The sequence below is a fragment of the Mobula hypostoma genome, chromosome 6 (assembly GCF_963921235.1).
Source record: "Mobula hypostoma chromosome 6, sMobHyp1.1, whole genome shotgun sequence".
In the NCBI taxonomy this organism is placed as follows: Eukaryota; Metazoa; Chordata; class Chondrichthyes; order Myliobatiformes; family Myliobatidae; genus Mobula; species Mobula hypostoma.
Window position 1 is genome coordinate 85,765,719 of NC_086102.1, and position 25,949 is coordinate 85,791,667.

General features: G+C 41.8%; 1 protein-coding gene across 4 annotated transcripts in view; it reads right to left on the reverse strand.

Annotated features, from left to right (window-relative positions):
* The window catches only part of fndc3a (fibronectin type III domain containing 3A), a 235,403-nt gene that overhangs the window by 95,674 nt on the left and 113,780 nt on the right, over positions 1 to 25,949 (reverse strand). For 3 of the 4 annotated variants that reach the window (XR_010018366.1, XM_063051121.1, XM_063051120.1), the window contains exons 4-5: positions 1,532 to 1,608; positions 648 to 864 (exon numbers count right to left, since the gene is read on the reverse strand). Coding sequence is in view for 3 of the 4 variants with exons in the window: in XM_063051121.1 (XP_062907191.1) it covers positions 648 to 864; positions 1,532 to 1,608 (294 nt within the window). In the remaining variant the exon portion in view is untranslated. Of the gene's footprint in view, positions 1 to 647; positions 865 to 1,531; positions 1,609 to 6,774; positions 6,834 to 25,949 lie in introns of those variants that run through there. The other variant, XM_063051122.1, reaches the window with a different exon arrangement.

Below are 25,949 nucleotides of genomic sequence, written 5' to 3' on the forward strand. Positions count from 1 at the left end.
GTCTGTTATCTGTCAAATAGGGGACCGTGCACAATTCTGATTTGATGGAGACAGATGTGAGAGTATGGAGGAACATCGGGAAAACTTCCAAAATGTCCACTTCGCTGCCGTTGCTACTGTGTGGTAACCGGAATCTCCGGAGCAAAAGGCCCTGAAATTCTTGGCTTTGCTTGTTTCAGCGGCTGGGGTGAGGTTGAAGGCGCTGGGCAGAGGATGGCGCTTGGGAGGCTGTATTGGAGAGGCTGGTTGGAAGCTCAAAATTTTCGGATGGATGGACTCAGTGTCGGCTGTGGTCGGCTGCTTTCAAGGCATCAGCAAGTTGACGGTCCCTGGAGGTTTATGGCAGGGAGTTTCTCCCTTTTGCAGCCTGCTATTGGGGACTCGGGAGTCGATCGACTCAGGGACTTCTGAGACTTTATTTACTGTGCCCATGGTTTGTTCTTCACCAAATTATGGTATTGCTTTGCACTGCTATAAATATATGTTATAATTATGTGGTTCTGTCATTGTTAGTCTTTGGTTTGTCCTGTTTTCTGTGCTATCACTCCAGAGAAACATTGTATCATTTCTTAATGCATATATGCATTTCTAAATGACAATAAAAGAGGACCGAGTGTTCTCATAATCTAAAAAAAAACTGTGTTTACCTTGATCTGTATATGAATGTGGAGGATGATGCTGTGGAACGTACTGTGTTGAAACATCGCCTGGTCCTGTAGAGTACATTTGATGATGTGGTAGGACAGGTGGATGAAGAAACGTAGGCATATACGGATGAGGATGTATTGGTGGATGACTACCAGGGTGAAACTCTGGCTGTTGAGGTAACACCAGCACCCTTCGAACACCATTTTCTTCAATAACCTGCAACAACATCAAGTAGAATAACCCTGCTTAAAATCTGAAGCTGACAAGGCAAGTTTTGTTTTGGTCTAACTCAACTTTCCTCATTCCATAAAGTAACCAGAACGAGAGGAACCACTATGAAATATAGGACTAATTTTTTACTCACAAGATCATTATAAGCAAAGACAATAATACATTTTACATTAGAAATAAGGCTACAGATAATTCAGATAATAAAGTAATTATGTACTGATGTCCAGTATGCTAAATCAGATATTCCTATCTTACATATTACAAAATTATTGAAGCATTTCATATGCATGACATACAACTGTCATCCATTTAGCAAGATTTTCCAAAACACTGATAAAGACCCTTGACAATTTGTGAGATACAGTAAAACAAGCCTTGTTTTTCCCAAGAACAACAGAATCAACACAATTTCATAGAACAAATATAAGTTTTCCCAAAATGTACAACCTTGTCCAAACTTGATTTATTCATTACAATTGTGCACAGCTTGATAGGGTAAATATATGACTTGCTACTCCTGAGAAGAAGCAATAAACTTTGCTAGTTAAAAGTCTTATTAAGCTGTAATATAATCAAAATTAACTTGGTTTATATTATTGTATGTATTTTCCCACATAATTGTTCTTTTTATTAGAAGTCACTTTCTGTTCACCTGGGATACATATCCTGGAGGCACATAAATAGGAGGCACTGAACCATTTGGGGACACCATTGGAACCTGAGCAGGACCTGCAGAGGGAGAAATGAAATTTAGAACTTACTTCAAATATTTCCAGAAAACATGCCTGTAAATGCCTGAAAGCAACTTTGAAATTCAAAAAAGTATACCAAGTGTACATTTGGTAATTTGTGAAGCCACTTATGCAGCCAAATATCATTGCTGGTTTCCAAAATCTCTTATTTTCCCACCATTCCATGCTGCCTCTATCACAGTACTGAAACAGCCTACACTTAAAAATCAGGGCAGCTAAGCAGCTGAATTTTGTGTAGGAAACAGTATTGACAACTGTGGGGCTTTATTCCTCCATTAAAGACGAGTTCCAAAGTTTTCAGTCCGGTTCGCAGTGATTCTTCCTAAATCCTTAGAGCTCTTCTGTCATGTACAGAATACAAGCTGGAAATTAACAAAGCAACCCAATTGACTGGCACCTCATCCGATCCTGGGCATTCAGTTCCTAAACTACTAATGCATTGTGCAAGTTTTACAAAACCCACCTTCACCAGTACCTCCAAAATGAGTTGAAAAGCACATCGCCCCAAAGCATTTCTATTAATTCTTTTTAAAAAATTTTAATGCACTTCTACAAGACACTACAAAGAAGAACCTAACAACAAAATGGAGATTTATACAGTGCAAAACAAACAAATCCAATATATAGTTCATAACAGTAAGAAAAAAAAGCACCCAAAAGAGAATTATGTAAAATTAATATTCAACCCAACCTCCCACTAAAAAAAGAAAAAAAAACCCAGGCCAACCACTTTATATATAAAAAAAAAATCAATCAGAACATTCAATCCCAGAGAACTGTAATAACATATAGGAAAAAAATAATATAACGCCGACTACCATAAGTATAATTCATAACAGAAAACCGTATAACTTTCAAGGAAAAAAAGCTGAAAGTAAGGAATTGTAGCATACTAAAAAAAAGGATAAACTTACCCTATAGAAGCTCGATGAAAATATTCAAGAAAAGGTCCCCACACCTTATGAAACTTTATGTCCCAATTAAGAAGTGAATAATTAATCTTTTCGAGGTCTAAACAGATCATAATATCATTAAGCTATTGAGCATGAGTGGGTGGGGCAACATCTTTCCACCTAAGAACCACCAAACGTCTAGCTAAGAGATAATGTTCGGTGTTTAGTCGTACTCAAGTGCATATTTACTTCACCCAAGGTGCCAAAAAGAGCAACCAGAGGGTTAGGTTCTAAATGACAGTAAAGAATATGAGATAGGGTTAAAAAAAAACTTCTCTCCAGAATTTCTCAAGACTAGGACAGGTCCAATACATATGAATAAGGGAAGCCTCAGGCCCTTTACACTTATCACTAACAGGACTAATGTCAGGATAAAGCCGTGGTAATTTAGTTTTAGACATGTGAGCCCTGTGTACAACCTTAAACTGCAAAAGGCAGTGGCGAGCACATAAAGAGGTTGAGTTGACTGACTTAAGGATTAGATCCCCAAACTGCATCGGATAAAGAGATATTTAGATCTTGCTCCCAGGCAGATCTGATTTTATTGAAAGGGGCACGTCTCAAAATCACTAACTTATCACGAATAGCCGATATTAAACCTTACCCAATGGGTTGGTACAGGTTACCCCCACCATCCGAAGGTAGAGCGTTCCTATGAAATGGTTCATAAGCCGGAATGTCATAAAGCGTAGAAGCAATTACCATTTATTTATATGGGAAAAATTTGTCAGCATTCGCAGACCCAAAAATAACCTACCAAATCATGCCAAATAACACATAAAACCTAAAATAACAGTAATATATAGTAAAAGCAGGAATGATATGATAAATACACAGCCTATATAAATTAGAAATATTTCTCTACAACGATTGCCTGCACTGTTCTCCACAGCAAAAATCTCACGCAAGCACCATCGGCAAAAGACGACATAGAGCAAGTGAAATTGGCAATCACTTCTGATCTGGGCCAACATTTACGTGCCGGGCGGCACCTAATTAATTAGCATGTTTATTTCAGCTTTTTTCTTAAAGATGTACTGTGTGCCTCCCGGCTACCGCTGCATTCTCCGCAGATCGGTACAGTATCTGTCCGGGGCCCGGGGGTTGCGGTGGTGGGACACTGGGGTGTCATCTCATCGTTGATCAGGGCAGGTAGGTCATCTTCTCCTATGACTGCCCGCCTCGATGTCGAAGGTCGAGGTTCGTCGTCTGCTGTGGCCGATGTGGAAGGCTTGCTTGACAGCTTAGCTTCGCGCATTTTTAGATCATACAGTTCTTTGTAAGCACTCAAACCATCCTGCAAATATGCCCTAAATCGACGTACCCTTTCAAAATTAAAGTCGTACTTTATCATTGCAGTGAAAATCTCAGGCAGTTGCTTCACGTTCAGTTCCTGGACAACTTCACTTTCGCTATTGCATTCAGTTTCGATTGTTATCCTTTCCTCTTGCAATTGCATCAGCTCTTCATCTATCAGCTCTTGGTCATGGGATGCCAAAACCTCTTCAACATCATCTTCGACAGCTTCCACAAGCCAAACTCACTTTGTCCTTACTTCGTTCACAACGATCGAAACATTTAATTATGTTTAGTTTTATGCTAAGTATAACACCCTTACGAGCTCTTTTAGGCTCTTCCGACACCTTAGAATTCATCTTGCAAATGGCTGCTCACAGGCACGTGCTTAAGCAATGCCGGCGAGAATGCCGTTCTGAATCCGGGGGAGAAGCAGCTGCTCAGGGCACACGCTGCCTTTTATCGCGCGCTGATTTTTTTCCTAACAGTGAAAACACCTTCTGCTAGCGAAAACAGGTAACTAATGTAGGTCTTTTGTAACAGTGAGGTTTCGTAAAGCGAATATTCGAAAAACAGGGGACACCTGTACAAAGAAACAAATCCAGAACATTTCTCTCAGGCATCTCAGGAAAGTTTGATGTCAAAGGATTAATGAAATGTTGAATTTGAAGATATCTAAAGAAATGAGTATTAGGTAGATTAAACTTTACAGACAGTTGTTGAAAAGTTGCAAAGCGATTACCTGTGAGAAGATCTTCAAAGCACCTAATACCCTTTCTATGCTAGTGTGAAATGTTGAATCCCGCATAGAAGGTAGGAAAAGATGATTGTGTAAAATAGGGCTAGAGACAGAAAAACCATGAAGGCCATTAAATTTCTAAATGACAATAAATGAGGACTGAGCGTCCTCATAATCTAAAAATTTTCTGAACTGAGCCCATATTCTTAAAGTATGTTTAATAAGAGGATTAACAATAAGTCGAGGTAAATGACAAGGAAGTGCGGAACCGAGAAGTGCAGAAATTGAAAGATCCTTAGTAGAGTTCAACTCTATGCCACCCATTTTGGGCAGTCAGATTTATTATGGAAGAAAGACTAAAAAATAAGACAACGAATATTGGCTGCCCAATAATATAAACGAAAATTAGGCAAGGCCATACCACCTTCCTTTTTAGATTTTTGAAGATGAGCTTTATTAAGTCTAGGGTATTTTCCCTGCCATAGATAAGACGAAATAATAGAATCTAATCCATGGAAAAAAGCTTTAGAAATAAAAATTGGCAGAGACTGAAAAAAATACAAAAATTTAGGAAGGATATACATTTTATTAACATTAATATGACCTATAAGAGACATAGACAAGGGTGACCACTGTGTCAAACTCTAATATGAAATGATTTGAAAATGTTGCTGATTATTACTGGGTCAAATTTCTACAACTCTTTACCAGGCACCATTGTGAAAGAATTTTCCAAAACAAATATAATGCTGTTCAAGGCACTAGTTCATCAATATCACCAGCTCTAATGCCTGTACAATGCCCTGACCTTGTCAATAACTGCTACATTCCATGTGAGAAAGAAAAGGGATTCAAAGTCAAAGTGTACTTTTAAGTAGTTGTTCACAGTTCCATTAGCCAAATTATTCAAAGCAAAATCTGATAAAGAGAAAATTAGATAAATTTCCAATTAATCTGTTTGGTGGGATTGAAAATAGAAAATAGAATTTGATTAAGAAACTCTTCTTAGTGCTATGAGATCCTATGTCCACTTAAAATGTCTGTTGAAGTTTGGTTTAAAAGCACATCTAAAATGCAGCAACCAGCAACCTTTCCAGCAAGTTGAAGTATGAGGTCAGTTGTATTCAATCAAAGAGTAAGATTTCAGTTTAAGAAGAGTGTGGAAAAATTATACTATTTTCCATTTTCTTTTCTACAGGGAGATATATCACTGCAACCTTAATACAAATAATCCAGAACTGTTGATATTTGGTCATGGTAGCAGATTTTCTTAACTACTGGATACTATTCTGATGAACTCCCACATACTTTTATTTGACATTTTTAAACATGTTACACAGTAACACGATAGATTGCTCAGTGAATCTGGTGAAAGTAGAGGGAGTGGAAAATATACAAACACTCTAGACCACATTACGTTCTAACCCATGGTGTTTCAAACTCCAATCCTGGCTCTTACAAAGCTGGCCCATAGTCTGGACCCCAGTCCTAGTCACACATGTCACATACACTCTAAGTCTCTGGCTCACATTCTGGACTAATAGGTAAATGAGATGCTGGATTACTAGAATTGTACTACATTAATTTGAACTACATTACAAAGAAGCATTAAGAAACTGCTCTGATTTAATCATATGAACAGTGAATTCTAATCAAATAAATCAGCTGTGTCTTCTTTTGTTTCCCAAAAGACATAACATTGCTTGTCCCTTTAAAAGTTAACGCTACACCAATGAACCTTTCTGACAAATGCCTAGAACCAATAGCAGCTTACTATGTTGCACAATTTTACAAACAAGAACATCAACCTTTGACTCCACAAATAATGACCCACAAAGTTCTCCCAGAACTTATTTTTTGCTCCAGATTCCCGCACCTGCAGTCTCTTACGTCTCTACACCGCAAAACTGTTTTACTTTTCTGTCAGACAAGCCAATATTTTCAAACCAGATACGTTCTGATACATCAGCTCGTAATAAACAGAACCTCTGGGGTTGTACGTGATATTTCATCTAGAAAAACTGGTAAACTAGCTACTCCAGTACAACTTGGTAAACCACAATAAGTTGGTCTCTGTGCTGTACATGCTGTTATTATTTTTGTTTAAATTCTCCACCCTATAATCATAATAGGTATTTTTTTATAAAGGTCTTACCATCCATTTTTGTAATTCCACTGTAAATAAACCCAGGAAGTACAGCACCAATGAATAATGATTACATACGTAAGCAGTTCTCCACTTTAATGACTTGGCAGCATTTTATTGGACTGTCAGCTTGTTCATCTGCTGCCTTCTGTCAAACCTCCACAGGTCACCTAATTACTGCTGCACTTCCTTTTAATATAAAACTTCAGGTATATTGCTGATATGATTGTTTTTAAGAAAATAAAACCAAATAAACAAGATAGTCAATACACTAATATTAAAATATAAATTCCGACTTATAATAAAGACAAAATGTTTGTAGTCGGACAAAGGAATCCGACATGTGAATTTGATACCTGAATCTGCAATATTTCCAGTGAATGCTGATCACCTGCCAGTGTTAGAAAGATTAATGCTGAGTATGTGAAACTTAGGAATTTCTGGTTAAGTCACTAAAAATTACAGCCTGATGTTCAACACAGGTGAATAGTTTTAGTTTTGGAAGATGTACATAAAATTAGAGAGAATTAGGGTGTAATGCATTTGAATCTTAATATGGAATGTATGACACATGAGGAAATCTGCAGATGCTGGAATTTCAAGCAACACACATAAAAGTTGCTGGTGAACGCAGCAGGCCAGGCAGCATCTCTAGGAAGAGGTACAGTCGACATTTCAGGCCGAGACCCTTCGTCAGGACTAACTGAAAGAAGAGCTAGTAAGAGATTTGAAAGTGGGAGGGCGAAAGGGAAATAAGAAATGATAGGAGAAAACAGGAAGGGGAGGGATGGAGCCAAGAGCTGGACAGGTGATTGGCAAAAGGGATTTGAGCAGATCATGGGACGGCAGGCCTAGGGAGAAAAAAAGGGGGGGGAGCTCAGAGGATGGGCAAGGGGTATAGTCAGAGGGACAGAGGGAGAAAAAGGAGAGAGAGAAAAAGAGTGTGTGTGTATAAATAAATAACAGATGGGGTACGAGGGGGAGGTGGGGCATTAGCGGAAGTTTGAGAAGTCAATGTTCATGCTATCAGGTTGGGGGCTACCCAGATGGAATATAAGGTGTTGTTCCTCCAACCTGAGTGTGGCTTCATCTTTACAGTAGAGGAGGCCGCCTCTTACTAGCTCTTTTTTCAGTTAGTCCTGACGAAGGGTCTCGGCCCAAAACTTCCACTGTACCTCTTCCTAGAGATGCTGCCTGGCCTGCTGCGTTCACCAGCAACTCTTATGTGTGTTGCATGGAATGTATGATCTTGTTAGTTACAAAAAAGCAGCTTTAAATTTGATTAAACTGAAATAATCCAAATAGATAGATTCAGACTAAACTGTACCTAAGTCTCTAAGTGATCGGGCAGAATTTGAGCTAGTTGGTATGCAAATAGATGCACTGTGTAGTGTGACTTAAGAAGGGTTGACAGATGATAGGGCAAAATTGCAGTCAGTGGGATGGGCAGAAGTGTGTCTTTAAACTACACAGAAGGTTCAACACTCTGGAAAAGTGAGGATAAAGTAAAAGGGAAGGGCAGTGCAGGAGAGGTTACAAAAGACTTCAGAATAAATTAAAAAAAAACAGATAGTTTAGAAAAAGGTAAGAATTTGACTTCCGATAACATGGGGGCAAAATTGAAAAGGGTGATGAATATAGGCCTGAAAATGTTATATTTGAATGTATGCAATATATGGAATAAGGTAGATGATATTATAGTGCAATTAGAGATTTGCAGGTATGACATGTGGGCATCACTGAGTCATTGCTGAAAGGAGGTAATAGTTTAACATCCAAGGATACACATTGTATCGAAAGAAAAGGCAGGTAGGTAGAAGGGGTGGAGTGGCTCTGTCGGTAAGAAATGAAATAGGATCAGAAGGTATAGAATCTCTGTGTGAAGAGTTAAGAAACTGGAAGGTTAAAACGAAGGGATGATGGGAATAATAAGTGGGCCTCCGAAAAGTAGCCAGGATGTGGAGTACAAATTACAATGGGAGGTACAAAAGGCATTTAAAAACAACAATGCTATGATAGTATACTGGGAAATTCAGGTTAGTGTTGGATCCTAAGTAAAGGAATCTGCAGAATGCATACAAGATAGATTTTTAGAAAAGCTTGCAGTTGAGCCTACTAGGGAAAAAGCAATTCTGCATTGAGTGTTGTATAATGAACCAGATTTAATTAGAGAGCTGAGGGTGAATGAATCTTTAGGAGACAGTGATTATAATATGATAGAATTCATCCTGCAGTTTGGGAAGGAGAAGATAAAATGGGATATATTGTTATTCAATATCATTATGTGCTGTGTTGTATGACTTAGGTGATCACGGTCTTGGCAAATATTTCTTCAGAAGTGGTTTGCCATTGCTTTCTTCTGGGCAGGGTCTTTACAAGGCAGGTGACCCCAGCCATTATCAATAATCTTCACAGCCTGTCTGCCTGGAATCAACAATCGCATAACCAGGGCTTGTGATATTCACCAACTGCTCAAACAATCATCCACCACCTGCCACCGGGATGCTATATAGGTACTAAACTTTGCCCAAGGGTGACCTGCAGGCTAGTAGAGAGAGAGGGAGTGCCTAACACCTCCTTGTGTGGAGATGTATCTCCAGCCTGCCACCCAGTCGAGTAAAGGGAACGACAGCGACATGAGAGGAACTGGACAAAGTTGACTGGAATGCAACAATGGCTGGGGATACTGGGATCAATTCAGAAGGTGCATGATAGATACATCCCAAAGGAGAAGAAGAGGTATTCTAAAGGGAGGATGAGGCAACAAGGAAAGTCGCTGACAAGGGAAGTCAAAAACAGCACACAAACAAAAGAGAGAACATAAAATATAGCAAAAAATAGTGAGAAGCTTTTTCAGATATATAACGTAAAAGTCAGGTGAGAGTGGATATTGGGCCACTGTAAAATGCTGATCGAGAGGTAGTAATTGGAGACAAGGAAACAATTAACAAACTTAATAAGCATATTGCATCAGTCTTCACTGTAGGAGACACCAGCAGAATGCCAGAAATTCAAGGGTGTCAGGGGATAGAAGTGAGTGTAGTTGCTATTACTAAAGACAAGGTGCTTGGGAAGCTGAAAGGTCTGAAGGTAGATAAGTCATCAAGACCAGATGGAGTATACCTGAAGGTTCTGAAAGAGGTAGCAGAAGAGATTGTGGAGGCTCTAGTAGTTCTTTCAAGAATCATTAGATCCTGGAATAGTTCCGGAAGACTGGTAAATTGCAAAAGTCACTCCACTCTTTAAAAAGGAAGGGAGGAAGAACAAAGGAAATTATTCCGATATGTCTATCCACGGCCTCCTCTACTGTAAAGATGAAGCCACACTCAGGTTGGAGGAACAACACCTTATATTCCGTCTGGGTAGCCTCCAACCTGATGTCATGAATATTGACTTCTCAAACTTCCGCTAATTCCCCACCTCCCCCTCGTACCACATCTGTTATTTATTTATATACACATTCTTTTTCTCTCTCTCCTTTTTCTCCCTCTGTCCCTCTCACTATACCCCTTGCCCATCCTCTGGGTTTTCCCCCCTCCCCCTTTCCTTTCTCCCTGGGTCTCCCGTCCCATGATCCTCTCATATTCCTTTTGCCAATCACCTGTCCAGCTCTTGGCTCCATCCCTCCCCCTCCTGTCTTCTCCTATCATTTTGGATCTCCCCCCCCCCACCCACTTTCAAATCTCTTACTAGCTCTTCTTTCAGTTAGTCCTGACGAAGGGTCTCAGCCCGAAATGTCGACTGTACCTCTTTCTAGAGATGCTGCCTGGCCTGCTGCGTTCACCAGCAACTTTGATGTGTATTGTATAGTCCAATTAGCCTGACTTCAATGATTGAGAAGATGTTGGAGTCCATTATTAATGATGAGGCTTTGGGGTACTAGGAGGCATGAGATATATAGTAGGCCAAAGTCAGCATGGTTTCATTAAGGGGAAATCTTGACAGACAAATTTTTTTGAGGAAATAACAGGCAGGATAGAAAAAGCAAAGTCAGTGGATATTGTTTACTTGGAATTTCAGAAGGCCTGTGATAAGGAGCTTTACATGAGGCTGCTAAACAAGATAACAGCCCATGGTATTACAGGAAAGATGAATAGTGGTGTTCTGCAGGGATCAATGTTGGGACCACTTCTGTTCATGTTATACACTATGTCAACAATTTGGATGACACAATTGATGGCTCTTTGGCCAAGTTTGTGGATGACACCAATATGAGTGGAGGGACAGACAGTGTTGAGGGACAGATAGTGTTGAGGAAGCAAGGAGTCTGTAAAAGGACAGATAGATTAGGAGAACTGGCAAGGAAGTGACACATGGAATATAGTGCAGAGAAGTGTATGGTCTTGCAATTTGGTAAAGTCGTAGATTCGCTAAAGGTCAACTTGCTGTTTGAGTCGGTTGTAGGGAAGACAAATGCAATGTTAACATTTCATTTCAAGTGGACCAGAATATACAAGCAAGAATGTAATACTGAAGCTTTATAGGGCATTGGTCAGGCTGCATTCAGAGTATTTTGAGCAGTTTTGGGCCCCTCATCTTGATAAATCCAGTGGAGGTTCACAAGAATGGTCCCAGGAATAAAAGGGTTAATGTTTGAAGACTGTTTGATGGCTGTGGGCCTGTATTCACTGGAATTTAGATGAATGAGGGGCAATTTATTTGAAACCTATCAAACATTGAAAGCCCTAGATAGAGTGGATATGGACAGGATGTTTTCTATAATGGGGTGGGGGCTAGGACCAGAGGGCACAGTCTCAGAATAGAACGACATCCCTTTATAAAGGACATCAGGAGGAATTTCTTTAACCAGAGGGTGGTGCATCTGTGGAATTCATTGACCAAGTCACTGGGTATCACTAACCTCAACAATCATGAAGTGCTATGATGATGATGATGTTTACTCAGGCCTGAGAGGCCAGCGTCGGGCATTTTCATGCCTTACAAGGCACGGATTGGAAGGATGTGTGAGGCGCCACTCCTTGCACTGGTAACCAATTATATAAAATCTTAACTTCTGGGCCGGCTGGTGGCGTAACGACATCAGTGCTGGATCCGGGAGCGGAGGTTCCCAAGTTCGAAAATAGTCGGGTCCGCCCCCGAGTACACTTTCCATCCGTACCGGGTTGAGTGTCGAGTACACAACTCGACCTCATAAAACAAAGGGAAAATACTGCGAAAAAATGTCTGTGAGGAGTGGTGCACCACACAGTCTCTCTCTCTCGCTCCGCGCCTTGTAAAAAAGCCATGAAAAATCTATCATCACGGACACACGCACAGACACACAGATGCACACACACACACAGATGCGCGCACACACACAGGCACACGCCCAAAAAAAATCTTAACTTCCATTGAACCCATTCCTAACCACTCACCTACCACTCAAACTGGTCCACTGATGATGTCATAGGCTCTGCTCTCCACTGCACCCTGTCCTACTTCAAAAATGATGCCTCAAATGTCAGGAAGTTGTTCATCGATAAAGGATAGATAAAGGGGATGCAGTGGATGTTGTATATTTGGACTTTCAGAAGGCCTTTGACAAGGTGCCACACATGAGGCTGCTTACCAAGATAAGAGTCCATGGTATTACAGAAAAGTTACTGGCATGGTTAGAGCATTGGCTGATTGATGGGAGGCAGCAAGTGGGAATAAAAGGATCCTTTTCTGGTTGGCTGTCAGTGACAAGTGGTGTTCCGTAAGGGTCGGTGTTGGAACCACTTCTTTTTATGCTGTATATCAATGATTTAGATGATGGAATATATGGGTTTGTTGCCAAGTTTGCAATGACACAAAAATTAGCAGAGGGGCAAGTAGTGTTGAGGAAGGACTTAGACAGATTAGGAGAATGGACAAGAAAGTGGCAAATGAAATACAATGTTGGAAATGTATGGTCATGCACTTCGGTAGAAGAAATAAATATGCAGACTATTTTCTAAACGGCGAGAAAATGCAAAAATCTGAGATGCAAAGGGATTTGGGGGTCCTTGTGCCGAACACCCTAAAGGTTGATTCGGTGATGACAAAGGCAAATGCAATGTTAACATTCATTTCAAGAGGTCTAGAATACAAGAGCAGGGATGTGATGCTGAGACTTAATAAGGCACTGGTGAGACCTCACCTTGAGTACTGTGAACAGTTTTGGGCTCCTTATCAAAGAAAAGATGTGCAGGCATTGGAGAGGGTTCAGAGGAGGTTCACAAGGATGATTCCAGGAAAGAAAGGGTTATCATACGAGGAACGTTTGAGGACTCTGGGCTTGTACTCACTGGAATTTAGAAGGATGGGGGGGCATCTCATTGAAATCTTTCAAATGTGGAAAGGCCTAGATGGAGTAGATGTGGAAAGGATGTTTCCTGTGGTGGAGGAGTCTAGGACAAGAAGGCACAGCCTCAGGATAAAGGGGCTTCCATTTAAAACAGAGACACGGAGAAATTTCTTTAGCGAGAGGGAGGTGAATTGGTGGAATTTGTTACCACAGGTAGCTGTGGAGGCCAGGTTGTTGGGCATATTTAAGACATAGATTGATAGGTTCTTTATGGGCATCAAAGATTACGGAGAGAAGGTCAGGGAATGGGGCTGAGGAGTGGATAAAAGGATCAGCCACGATCGAATGGTGGAACAGACTCAATGAGCCAAATGCTGCTCCCATGTCTTATGGTTTTAAGAATCTCAGCTTGGTGTTTAATACAATGATTTCTCGGAGGCTGGTGGGTAAACTGTCCTCATGGGACTCAACACCTATCTTGATAACTGGATCTTTGACTTCTTGATGGAATGCCCCCAGTAAGTCCAAATTGGCAACAACATCTCAAGCCTCTTCACACTGAACACCGGTGGGTTTTGTCTTCAGCCCACTGCTGATAATACTGACTGATCCAACTCAAACTGCAATATCAAGTTTGGTGCTGGTCTCATCAGCAACAATGGTGAGTTGGTATACAAAGAGAAGTTAGAGGGGCTTGTCAGATGATGTGAGAACAACAACATGAGTCTCAATATAGACAAGACAAAAGAGATGATTGTGGACTTCAGAAATGCGCAGGTTAACCACTCTCCATAGCATGTCAATGGCTCTGCTGTGGACAGAATGAAGAACACGAAGTTCCTGTACGTGCACATAACGGATGATCTAAACTGGACCTACAAAACCTCCTCAGTCCAGAAGGCACAACAGCATCTACATTTTCTGAGGAAATTAAGGCATGCAAGGCTCCCCGCCCCATTCAAACAACTTTCTCCAGGAGCGCCATCATGTGTTCTGTCTGTCTGCATCATTATCATATGGAAGCAGCAAGATGTTGTATCACAAGACCACACAGGGGATAGTACAAACTGCTGAGAGGATCACTGGGGCCTCCTTCCCCATATTTTGACATTTACCAGAAGCGTTGCAGACAAAGGGCCTGAAACATTGTTGAGGACCCCCACCACCCATCCTACAACCTGTTTGACCTACTACCATCAAGGAGGAGATACAGGAGCATCAGGACTAGAACTGCCAAATTAGGTAACAGCTCCTATCCCCAGATTGTAAGACTAATGAATACCCTGCCACCACCAAGATCTTGTTACTAGGACAGTGAGCTGCTTACTGTTCCGCTTACCTGTGCAGCACACTTCACATGCATTTTTACTTATATTTTATTGACTTATTTGTAGTAATATAATGCTTTATGTTCTGTGAGTAATATACGTATTGTGGGTGTACCGTGTTCCAGAGGAACAATGTTTCATTTGGTGGTATATATCTACAGTTAGATGACAATAAACTGCTTGAACTTGAACCTGTATATTTAAAGCAGAAGTTGATAGACTCTTGTTTAGTAAGAGCATCAAAAGTTACAGGGAGACGGCAGCTTGAGAGGGATAATAAATCAGGCATGTTGGAATAATGCAGCAGATTCAATGGGCTGAATAGCCTGAGTCAGCTCCTCTGGTCTTTTGACCTTTATATTTACTTTTTAATGCAGACTGCAATGCAGCACAGACTGATGAACATTCACAATAAGCCATTACCAACATGAAAGTCACATTGATGACGCACTGGTGACTTATTTACAATATCTTAAAGGGACTTTGTCTTGTTGATTCTCCTGTTTACCACAATGACATCGACGATATGTACATAGAGAATACGATGACGAAGATGGAAAATGACAGAAATGGAAAATAAAACCATCTCAATGTACGATCAAAATCCTGAGTTTGCTATCCAGACCTAATTTGCCTGGTTCACGACATCCTTGAATACCACACAAACAACAGGAATTCTGCAGATGCTGGAAATTCAAGCAACACACATAAAAGTTGCTGGTGAACGCAGCAAGCCAGGCAGCAACTCTAGGAAGAGGTGCAGTCGACGTTTCCGGCCGAGACCCTTCGTCAGGACTAACTGAAGGAAGAGTGAGTAAGGGATTTGAAAGTTGGAGGGGGAGGGGGAGATCCAAAATGATAGGAGAAGACAGGAGGGGGAGAAATGGAGCCAAGAGCTGGACAGGTGATAGGCAAAAGGGAAACGAGAGGATCATGGGACAGGAGGTCCGGGAAGAAAGACGGGGGGGCGGGGAGGGATATCACACTGCTGCTTTTCTAATTTCCTTATAAAATTCACTCAACCCAATGGATATACACTTTGTAGCCACTTTATTAGGTACAGGAGTAGATCCTGGTGTGGTATTCTGCTGCTATAGCCCATCCACTTCAAGGTTCAACATATTGTGCATTCAGAAATTCTCTTCTGCATAACACTGTTACAACACATTGTTATTTAGTTACTATTGCCTTCCTGTCAGCTTGAACCAGTCTGACTGCTCTCCTCTGACCTCTCTTATTAACAAGGCATCTACTGCCACAGAACTGCCACACACTGTATGTTTTTTTTTGTTTTTCACACCATTCCGTAAATTCTAGAGAATATTGTGCATGAAAATCCTACAAAATGAGCAGTTTCTGAGCTACTCAAACTATTGTGTCTGACACCAATAATCATTCCACGTCAAAGTCACTTAGATCACATTTCTTCCCCAATCTGATGTTTGGACTGAACAACAATGGAAACTCTTGACCAAATATGTATGTTTTTTTTGCACTGAGTTGCTGATTGGCTGACTAGATATTTGCATTAATCAGGAAGTGTACAGGCATACCTAATAAAGTGGCCACTGAGTGCATATTCAATGTTTGCTGAACTGATCACCTTGTCCCCCTAAACAATTACAGTACGTTACATATCACAATGTATTCATTTAGTCTTCCTTAAATACAATGTCTATGAAAAGTTCATCTCCCCTTGGAAGTTTTCGTGTTTTGTTTTGCAACATGGAATCACAGTGGATTTAATTTGGCTTCTTTGACACTGATCAACTGAAAAAGATTCTTTTATGTCAAAGTGAAAACAGATCCCTATGAAGTGATCTCAATTTATTACAAATATGTCTGTCTGTCTAGGTACCATATACGATGCCGACGTTGGTGACCATGGTTTTCCATATAGACCTATCCTTTGTTTTTTGGATGACTTCCATTTCCTCGATGTGTAGCCACCTGGCTATGCTTGTGATGTACATAAGCCGAGGTCTTCCTCTAGGTTTACTCCCCTCAATCGTTCCAGAGAGTATGAGTTTTTCTAGTTCATCTTTCCGCATGATGTGTCCTAGGAATCGGAGTTGTCTTTCTCTTATTGTTGGTATGAGTGATCGAATAGCTTGGGCTCTTCTGAGAACTTCTTCATTTGATGTGTGTGTGGTCCATGATATTTTTAACATCCTCCTGTAGAACCATAATTCAGCTGCTTCTAGTTTCTTTTCCATTGCTGGAGAAATGGTCCAGCATTCACTTCCATAAGTCAAGATAGAATAAATGTAGCACTGCAGTATTCTGTTTTTAGTGTGCGTGCTCATCTTTCCGTCTGTTAATATGGTCTTCATTTTTTGGAAAGCTTCTTTCGCCATTGCTATTCTGTATTTGATATGTGTCGCACCTGTCATTACTTGTTATTAGGCTGCCAAGATATTTGAATTTGTTGACTTGTTTGATGTTTGTATTTCCAATCTTGATCACACATTGTGGGATATTAGTCTTTCTGGAGATGACCATGCTTTCTGTCTTCTTGGTGTTGATTGAGAGGCCTCTGTGATTACTTTCTGCTGCCACCATAGTGAGTAGTTCTTGAAGTTTTGTTTCTGAGTCAGCTATTAGTACGATGTCATCAGCACATCCGATGTTATTTATATTATGGCCTCCAATTGTGAATCCTTTGATGTCTTTGATACTTCTCAAGATATTTTCACTATACAGGTTGAATAAGTCTGGCGAAAAGACACAACCTTGCCTGACTTCTCTCATGATATTCACATACTCACTCACTTCTCCTTCTATTCTGATGGATGCTGTCTGGTCCCAGTATAAGTTTCTTAAGAAACGTATATCTTTCCCATCTATGTCAAGATCTTGAAGCATTTCCAGAAGATCTCGCTGTCTGACAGTGTCAAAAACTTTTGTATAGTCAATGAATCATAGGTAGATGTCTTTCTGTACCTGGATGGCTCGTTCACAGATCATCCTTAGCATGAAAATTGCATTTCTGGTTAGAGTGTTTTCCACAAAGCCGCATTACAAATATAAAACACAATAATTGATTGCGTAAGTGTTCACCCCCTCCCCCCTTAATATGACACACCAAATCATCACTGGTGCAGCCAATTGGTCTTAGAAGTCATATGATTAGTTAAATTGAGTTTTATTTTTGGAGACCTGTGTGCAGTCAAGGTATTTCAAGTGATTGTTGTAAAAATACACCTGTATCTGGAAGGTCCAACTGCTGGTGAGTCAGTATCCTGGCAAAATCTACACCATGAATACACTCCAAGGAACTCTGCAGTAAGGTTATTGGAAAGCACAAGTCAGGAGATAGATATAAGAAAATTTCCAAGTCACTGAATATATCTTGCAGTAAAGTTCAGTCTATCAACAGGAAATGGAAAGAATAAGGCATGGCTGTAAATCTCCCTCGAGCAGGCTGTTCTCAAAAACTGAGTGACCATGCAAGAAGGGGACTAGTGAGAGAGGCCACCAAAAGACCTATAACATTTCTGGAGGAGTTACAAGCTTTAGTGGCTGAGATGGGAGAGAATGTGCATAGGAGAGTGGCAAAGGGAATATCACTGTTGAAAAAAACTCACATGAAATCTCAGCTAGAGTTTGCCAGAAGATATTCGGGTGACTGAAGGCAGCTGGAAGGAGGTTCCATGATCTGGTGAAACCAAAATTGAGCTTTTGGACATCAGAGTAAATGCTATGTTTGGCTTAAGCCAAACGGCACACATCATCAAAAACACACCATCCCTACCGTGAAGCATGGTGGTGGCTGCATTGTGCTGTGGGGATGCTTCATTGCAGCAGGCCCTAGAAGGCTTGTGAAGGTACAGGGTAAAATAAATGCAGCAAAATACAGGGAAATCCTGATGCAGTCTGCAAGAGAACTGTGACTTGGGAGAAGATTTGTTTTCCAGCAAAATAATAACCCCAAGCATAAATCCAAAGCTACACACTACTACTACGTCGACTCAGGCCTAGCGGGCCGGCATCGGACACGATGACGGACTCTCCACTTCTCCCTCTCCCTCATCAGTGTGTTCAGTTCATCTACATTAGCCACGCCGCTGTCTTCTAGGAGCGTGCCCAGGGTTCATCCTCCTGCGCTTGGGCTCCCATATGATGACTAGGCTGGCAGGTAGCTCGAGGTGGCGTAGACAGTGCCCCGCTAGTTGCAGTCTTCTCGCCTCGATAGGTTGTTATAGAGCTCAACGTTCGTCATGTGCTGTTGCCAACTCACATCAAGAGCCATCTGGAGCATTTGTGTATAGAAACCATCTAGAGACTTCCGCATCGTCTTGGTGAGTGTCCATGTCTCGCATCTATATGTGAGAATGGACTCTATGACTGCTATGAAAATCCTCTTTTTAAGCTCTCTGGTCGGCTACATAGGAATGCCTTAAAAACAACAACGTTTATGTCCTGGATTGGCCAAGTCAGAGTCCAGACCTCAATCCAATTAAGAATTTGTGGCTGGATTTGAAAAAGGCTGTTTCTCTCAAGATCCCCATGCAATGTGACAGAGCTTGAGCATTTTTGTAAAGAAGAATGGTGAAAAATTGCAGTGTCCAGATGTGCAAAGCTGATAGAGACTTAGCCACACAGACTCAAGGCTGTAATTGCTGCCAAAGGTGCATCTGCTAAATACTGACTTGAATACTTTTCTAATCAATTACTTTGTGTTTTATATTTGTAGTTAATTTAGATCACTTGGTAGAGCTCTGTTTTTACTTTGACATGAAAGACTCTTCTTCTGTCGATCAGTGTCAAAATAAGCCAAATTAAATCCACTGTGATTCAATATTGTAAAACAATAAAACATGAAAACTTTCGGTGGGAGGGGGAAGGAATACTTTTTATAGGCACTATATGTGGAAGACTGCTGTACGAGTGTTCTTCTTCTCCCAGTTGAACAATATTAGCAAATTTTATATCAAACTGAAGACAGGCCCTGACAAACCGAGAAAGCAAGGACAATTATGTCAGAATAATATTTCTGAATTTCAGTCTGGCATTCAACACTCATTGTCCCACAGACCTTTGGAACCAAACTCCTTTTCCTCCATCTAAATACACCAGTGTGCAAGTGGGTGTTGGACTTCCCAACAAACAGACCTTAGTCAGTATACACAACTGCTCCTCCCTCCTGATCATTCTCAACATGGGCATTCCCCAAAGCTGGGTGCTGAGCCTATTTCTATACACTCTGCTCACACATGACTGCAAGGCCATACACCCGAGTAATCATGTTGCCAAATTCACCAATGACACGACAGTGGGTGGGGCTCATCACCAACACCAATGCGATGGCCTACAGAGAGGAGGTGGAAGAGGTTGAGGCTCGGTGCCAAGCAAATAATCTCTTCCTCAATGTCAATAAGATACAGGAGAGGGTTATCAACTTCAGGAGAACTTGAATACCCCACTTTACATCAGCAGCAAGTGGTTTCAAACTCTGGGAGTGCACATCTCACACAATTTCTGATAGTGCCATTACACATCATTCACAGTCAAGAAAGCTTGCCAACATCTTACTTTGTGAGGAGGCTGAAGAGAGCTGGACTATGCACGTCCATAGTCATATCATTCTACAGATATGCTGTAGGGAGTATCCTAACAAATTGCAACACTGCTTGATATGGAAACTTCATTGCGGTAGACAGGAATGCTCCACAACAGGTAGACAAAACTACCCAATGCATTACTACCCACCAATAAGGACGTATATACAGGAAGGTGGTTCCTAAGGTGGTCACAGCCGGGGTGGTAGTGGGGATAAGTTCCTATTACCTATAAAGTGGTCCAAATGGTGTGTGACTCTAACAGCCTCTGACAACCAAGTCCAACTCTTGGCCTTCACGTGTGGCTTAGCTACTAGGCCTGGCAGAACTCTTTTTACTGACAAGAGGAGGGGCAAAGGCGGACCACTGGCCCCTCAAAACCAGTAGCTTTGGGCAGGTGTGGCTCATCAGCCTTGGACAGCAGCCCGCCTAGGAGAAGGAAAACTCTGATTTTAAACCTCCACTGCCTTGTGGCCATACTCACCCATGGGAAAGGCTTCGGGAGTAAACCCCGAAGAAGAAATCTGGAGCTGGGGTCCCTAAGGTAGTTTGATGTTGTTTACAACTTCAGTCTGGCAACCTCTGCGATGACACTGGTGCCAAGCTGTATTGGCGCTTGTCTTTCCCATCTTCCCACCCAGGCTTGCACCCTGGAGAGGACACAGTTCATCAGAGGCGCAAACCCAGGATCCCCTGGGACCAAAGGCTGCTTACTACTACTACAGAAAGGTGCTGGGAAAGGACAGTAACATCATGAAGGATTCCACCCATCCTGCTGATGGACTGTTTGACACACTCCATCAGGGAGGAGGCCACATAGCACCACTAGACTCAAAAATCAATTACTTTCCCCAAACAGTAAGACGGAACAACACCTCCACCAACTAACCCACCCCTCCACACCCCCAACTACCACTAGTTTATTACTTCGTGTTAGTCACCTTATGTACAGATACTTCTGTGCCTAGTGTCACTTTTTGGACATACAATTAATCTATGCATATAATCTTTATGTATTCATATTTATTCTTTCATTTAAATTATTATTGTGCTCTTTATCTTTTGTGTTTTTTGTGCTGCATCTGATCCGGAGTAATAATTATTTTGTTCCCCTTTACACACATGTACAGGAAATGATATTAAACAATCTTGAATCTTGAAGATAAGGAGGGCTTGGAACAGACTGCTGCACTACAATCTGGAAGAAACAAACTCCCGGTATACCACAAGCTTTCTTTAGGTGTAGAGAATGGCAACATTAGGTAGTAGTTCTGAAAAATGCTGGCACTGCAACCATTCAAATATACATATATTTAAAACAAATATATGTAACAAAACAAGGTTTAGAACATAGAATAGTACAGCAGTAACAGGCCCACTATTCTGAACCAATTAAACACCTAAATAAACTTAACTAGAGTAATACCTACTGCCTACACAATGCCCATATCCATCCATTCTCTGCGGTCTTGTGTCTTAGAGCTTCTTAAATGCCCTCAGTTGTATTTACCTTCAGTACCACCTGTCAGTATATTTCAAGCATCCATCACTCTCTGTATATTAAAAAAAATTGCCCTTCCCCCACACATCTCCTTTGAACTTTCCCCCCTCTAACCTTAAATGCAGGTCCTTTAGTATTGGGCATTAATTCTGGGAAAAAGCACTGAAGTGCCCTGTCTACTCTATCTACAGTACATCTCTCATCATCTTATAAACCTCTATCACATCTCCCCTCAGCCTCCCCCTCTCCAGAGAAAATAACCCGAGTTTGTCCAATCTCTACTTTAACCCACGCCTTTAATCCAGGCAGCATCCTGGTAAACCTTTTCTGCACCCACCAACAACTTCAACATCCTTTCCACAATGAGGCAACCATGACCAGAACTGAATGCAACACTCCAGATGCAGCTTAATTAGAGTTTTATAATCCATATTTTTGTCCTTACTATTACCCTATCAGACTCCACATCCAATCCACTATCATTCACAACTTCAGCCTTTTCCAAAGGGATCCTACCACTAAACATATCTTAACACCCCCCCCCCCCGCAGGGATCGCTCCTTCCACAATTCCCTGGTCCATTCGTCCTTCCCAGCACTTATCCCTGCAAACAACCCAAATGCTACACCTGCCAATACACCTCCTCCCTCATCTCCAATCAGGGCCCCAAACAGTCCTTCCAGGTGAGGCAACCTGCATAGTTGCTGGGATCATCAATTGTGTCCACTGCTCCCGATGCTGCCTCCTCTACTTTGGTGAGACCTGTCATAAATTGAGGGAATGCTTCATCGAGCATCTCCACACCATCCACCACAAGCAGGACTTTCTGGTGGTCAAACCAACATTTTAATTCTGATTCTCATTCCTGTTCCAAAGTGTCAGTCAATGGACTCCTCTTGTGCCAAGATGAGGCCACCCTCAGGGTGGAGGAGCAACACCTTATAGTCAATCTGGTTAGCACACCCCCCCAACCTGATGGCATGAATATTGATTTCTCCCTCCAGTAAACAAATTCCCTCCCCACTTCCTTTATTCCCCTCACTGACTTTTTACTTCTTCACATCTGCTACAACATATTTTACATCTTTATTTCCCCCTGATCTCCTTCTCCTATGGTCCACTCTCCCTCCCTATCAGGTTCCTTCGTCTCCAGCTCTTGACTTCTCCCACCCACTGCTATCACCTTCCAGCTAGCCTCTTTCACCTCTCCCCACCTTTTTATTCTGGCATCTCTTCCCTCTCTTCTCAATCCTGATGAAGGGTCACAGCCTGAAACATTGACTATTGCCATAAGTGCTGCCTGACCTGCTGAGTTTCTCCAGCATTTTGCGTGTGTGTTGCTTTGGATTTCCAGCATCCACAGACTTTCTCATGTTTAACATCTTTTGGATCTTTACTTTGCACATGGAACAGTTTGCGTTGTTATGAATCACTGGTAACAAAGGAAAATGACTACACATCCTTACCCAGATTTCAGGTTTCCACATTTGTGAACTGTTCGCAACCTGAACAGTTCATACATTGGAAATGTGACTGCAATCTGAGTTCTTACACAACAGAAGATGCTTGCAGCACCACAGCAGCCGACAGGTCCATTCTACTGGTCTCGCAAATGTTCATTTTGTATGTTTGAGCTGTACTGAGGTTGGGCACTTGCAAGCTGAGAGGACCTGTACTTCAAATTGAGCTGTACAAGGTACAAGTTCAAGAAAACAAGATAAAATTACAATAATATAGGAAAACTCTGATAATTCACTCTCTTACTACTCAAAAACTCTGATGCCTCGGCATCTGGCTCACCAGGTAACATTTTCCACACTACATTTCCAATTACCTGGGCCTTGGCTCCTGCATTCCCCCACCAATCCCTCAGATCCTATCCCACATTTCCCTTTGACTTACTGCTGTTCTGTTTACCATGCTCACTTTCCACCACTGGAGGCTGGTTCCCCTGCTCCATTTCAATTTGCTGGTTATCTGGAAAACTCACCACCTACAACACCTGGAAAAACTGAATTAGAAGACTGTTGTGGTAATATCCAATACAAAAAAGTCTGCAGTCCTGCACCATCAGGTTGGATCAAGGTCAAGATTCACGTTTATTTGAAACATACAGTGAAATGCATCATACTTGCAGTTATCTAGCAGTTCGATAAAGAAGCGCCTACTATCTGCAGTGTACATGTCAGTACATTCTGGAAGGTGCATACAGTGCATTTTGGTCATCTTCATGCCGGCTAAAATTGAAACATATACCACTGGACCATAAATCTGAAAGGGGATACCAACCTTCACTAAAAAGTTTAAATACAGGTAAGCAGTTTTCTTAAAAAATAAATTTTTAAAGTTGAATGTGATTTAAATGGACCTTTAATTCATAGTCTTTTAACTTACTAAAATTAACTTTCTAAAATCAGATCAACGGCATTTGCTGATTAAAAGGTAGAAAAACCCTTCTATAAGCATGAGATGAATGTCTCATGAGGAAGCCTCAATTTAGCAGTGGAGGAGACCATGATGGATACAGATTTGAGGAACAACACCTTGTATTCCATCTCCATTGTCTCGAACCTCACAGCATCAACATCAATTTCTCTAACTTCCGGCAACTACTCTCCTCTTTCCCCCCTCCCCACCACAATCGTTGTTTTCATTTATTCCTTTGGCCTATTCACCACCGCTTCTCTTTCCCCTCCCCTGCCTCACAGCTTAAGAGCATAGAACATAGAATAGTACAGCACAGTACAAGCCCTTCGGCCCACAATGTTGTGCCGACCCTCAAACCTGCCTCCCATGTAACCCCCCACCTTAAATTCCTCCATATACCTGTCTAGCGGTCTCTTAAATTTCACTAGTGCATCTGCCTCCACCACTGACTCAGGCAGTGCATTCCACGCACCAACCACTCTGAGTAAAAAACCTTCCTCTAATATCCCCCTTGAACTTCCCACTGCTTACCTTAAAGCCATGTCCTCTTTTACTGAGCAGTGGTGCCCTGGGGAAGAGGCGCTGGCTGTCCACTCTATCTATTCCTCTTAATATCTTGTAAACCTCTGTCATGTCTCCTCTCATCCTCCTTCTCTCCAAAGAGTAAAGCCCTAGCTCCCTTAATCTCTGATCATAATCCATACTCTCTAAACCAGGCAGCATCCTGGGAAATCTCCTCTGTACCCTTTCCAATGCTTCCACATCCTTCCTATAGTGAGGCGACCAGAACTGAACACAGTACTCCAAGTGTGGCCTAACCAGAGTTTTATAGAGCTGCATCATTACCCCGTGACTGTTAAACTCTATCCCTCGACTTATGAAAACTATCACCCCATAAGCTTTCTTAACCATCCTATCTACCTGTGAGGCAACTTTCAAGGATCTATGGACATGTACCCCTAGATCCCTCTGCTCCTCCACACTACCAAGTATCCTGCCATTTACTTTGTACTCTGCCTTGGAGTTTGTCCTTCCAAAGTGTACCACCTCACACTTCTCCAGGTTGAACTCCATCTGCCACTTCTCAGCCCACTTCTGCATCCTATCAATGTCTCTCTGCAATCTTCCACAATCCTCTACACTATCTACAACACCACCAACCTTTGTGTTGTCTGCAAACTTGCCAACCTACCCTTCTACCCCCACATCCAGGTCGTTAATAAAAATCACGAAAAGCAGAGGTCTCAGAACAGATCCTTGTGGGACACCACTAGTCACAACCCTCCAATCTGAATGTTCTCCCTCCACCACGACCCTCTGCTTTCTGCAGGCAAGCCAATTCTGAATCCACCTGGCCAAACTTCCCTGGATCCCATGCCTTCTGACTTTCTGAATAAACCCACCATGTGGAACCTTGTCAAATGCCTTACTAAAATCCATGTAGATCACATCCACTGCACTATCCTCATCTATATGCCTGGTCACCTCCTCAAAGAACTCTATCAGGCTTGTTAGACCCGATCTGCCCTTCACAAAGCCATGCTGACTGTCCCTGATCAGACCATGATTCTCTAAATCAGGGGTTCCCAACCTTTTTTGCATTGCAGACCGGTTTGACAATATTCTTGCGGACCAGCTGACCGTGGGGGGGTGGGGGAATGGGTAGGGTTGCCAACGGACAAGAGTAGCAGTCAAATACGTTGGGTTTACCCCGAGAAAGATTACAATGACCATGAAGCCTTGAGTGGGCACCAGTGCGCATGCGTGTACGTGCCGATTTTTTTCTACAAATTGTTTTTGGCGATTCTGTTCGGTGGGGGGGGGGGGGATGTTAATCACGACCGGAATATAGGTGATAAGTGGCTAATACACTCAATTTTGTTTCTGAAAGGGTTTATCTAACGAATTTAATATTAAAAACACAGCGCATACTTTCCTCGCATGAATATAGTGATAAGTCAATTATCAGGGGAGGACAGGGGAGCTTGAAGTAAGTGTGGAACGAACTTCCAGTAGAAGTGGTAGATGCAGGTTCGACATTATCATTTAAAGAAAAATTGGATAGGTATGTGGGCAGAAAAGGAATGGAGGGTTGTGGG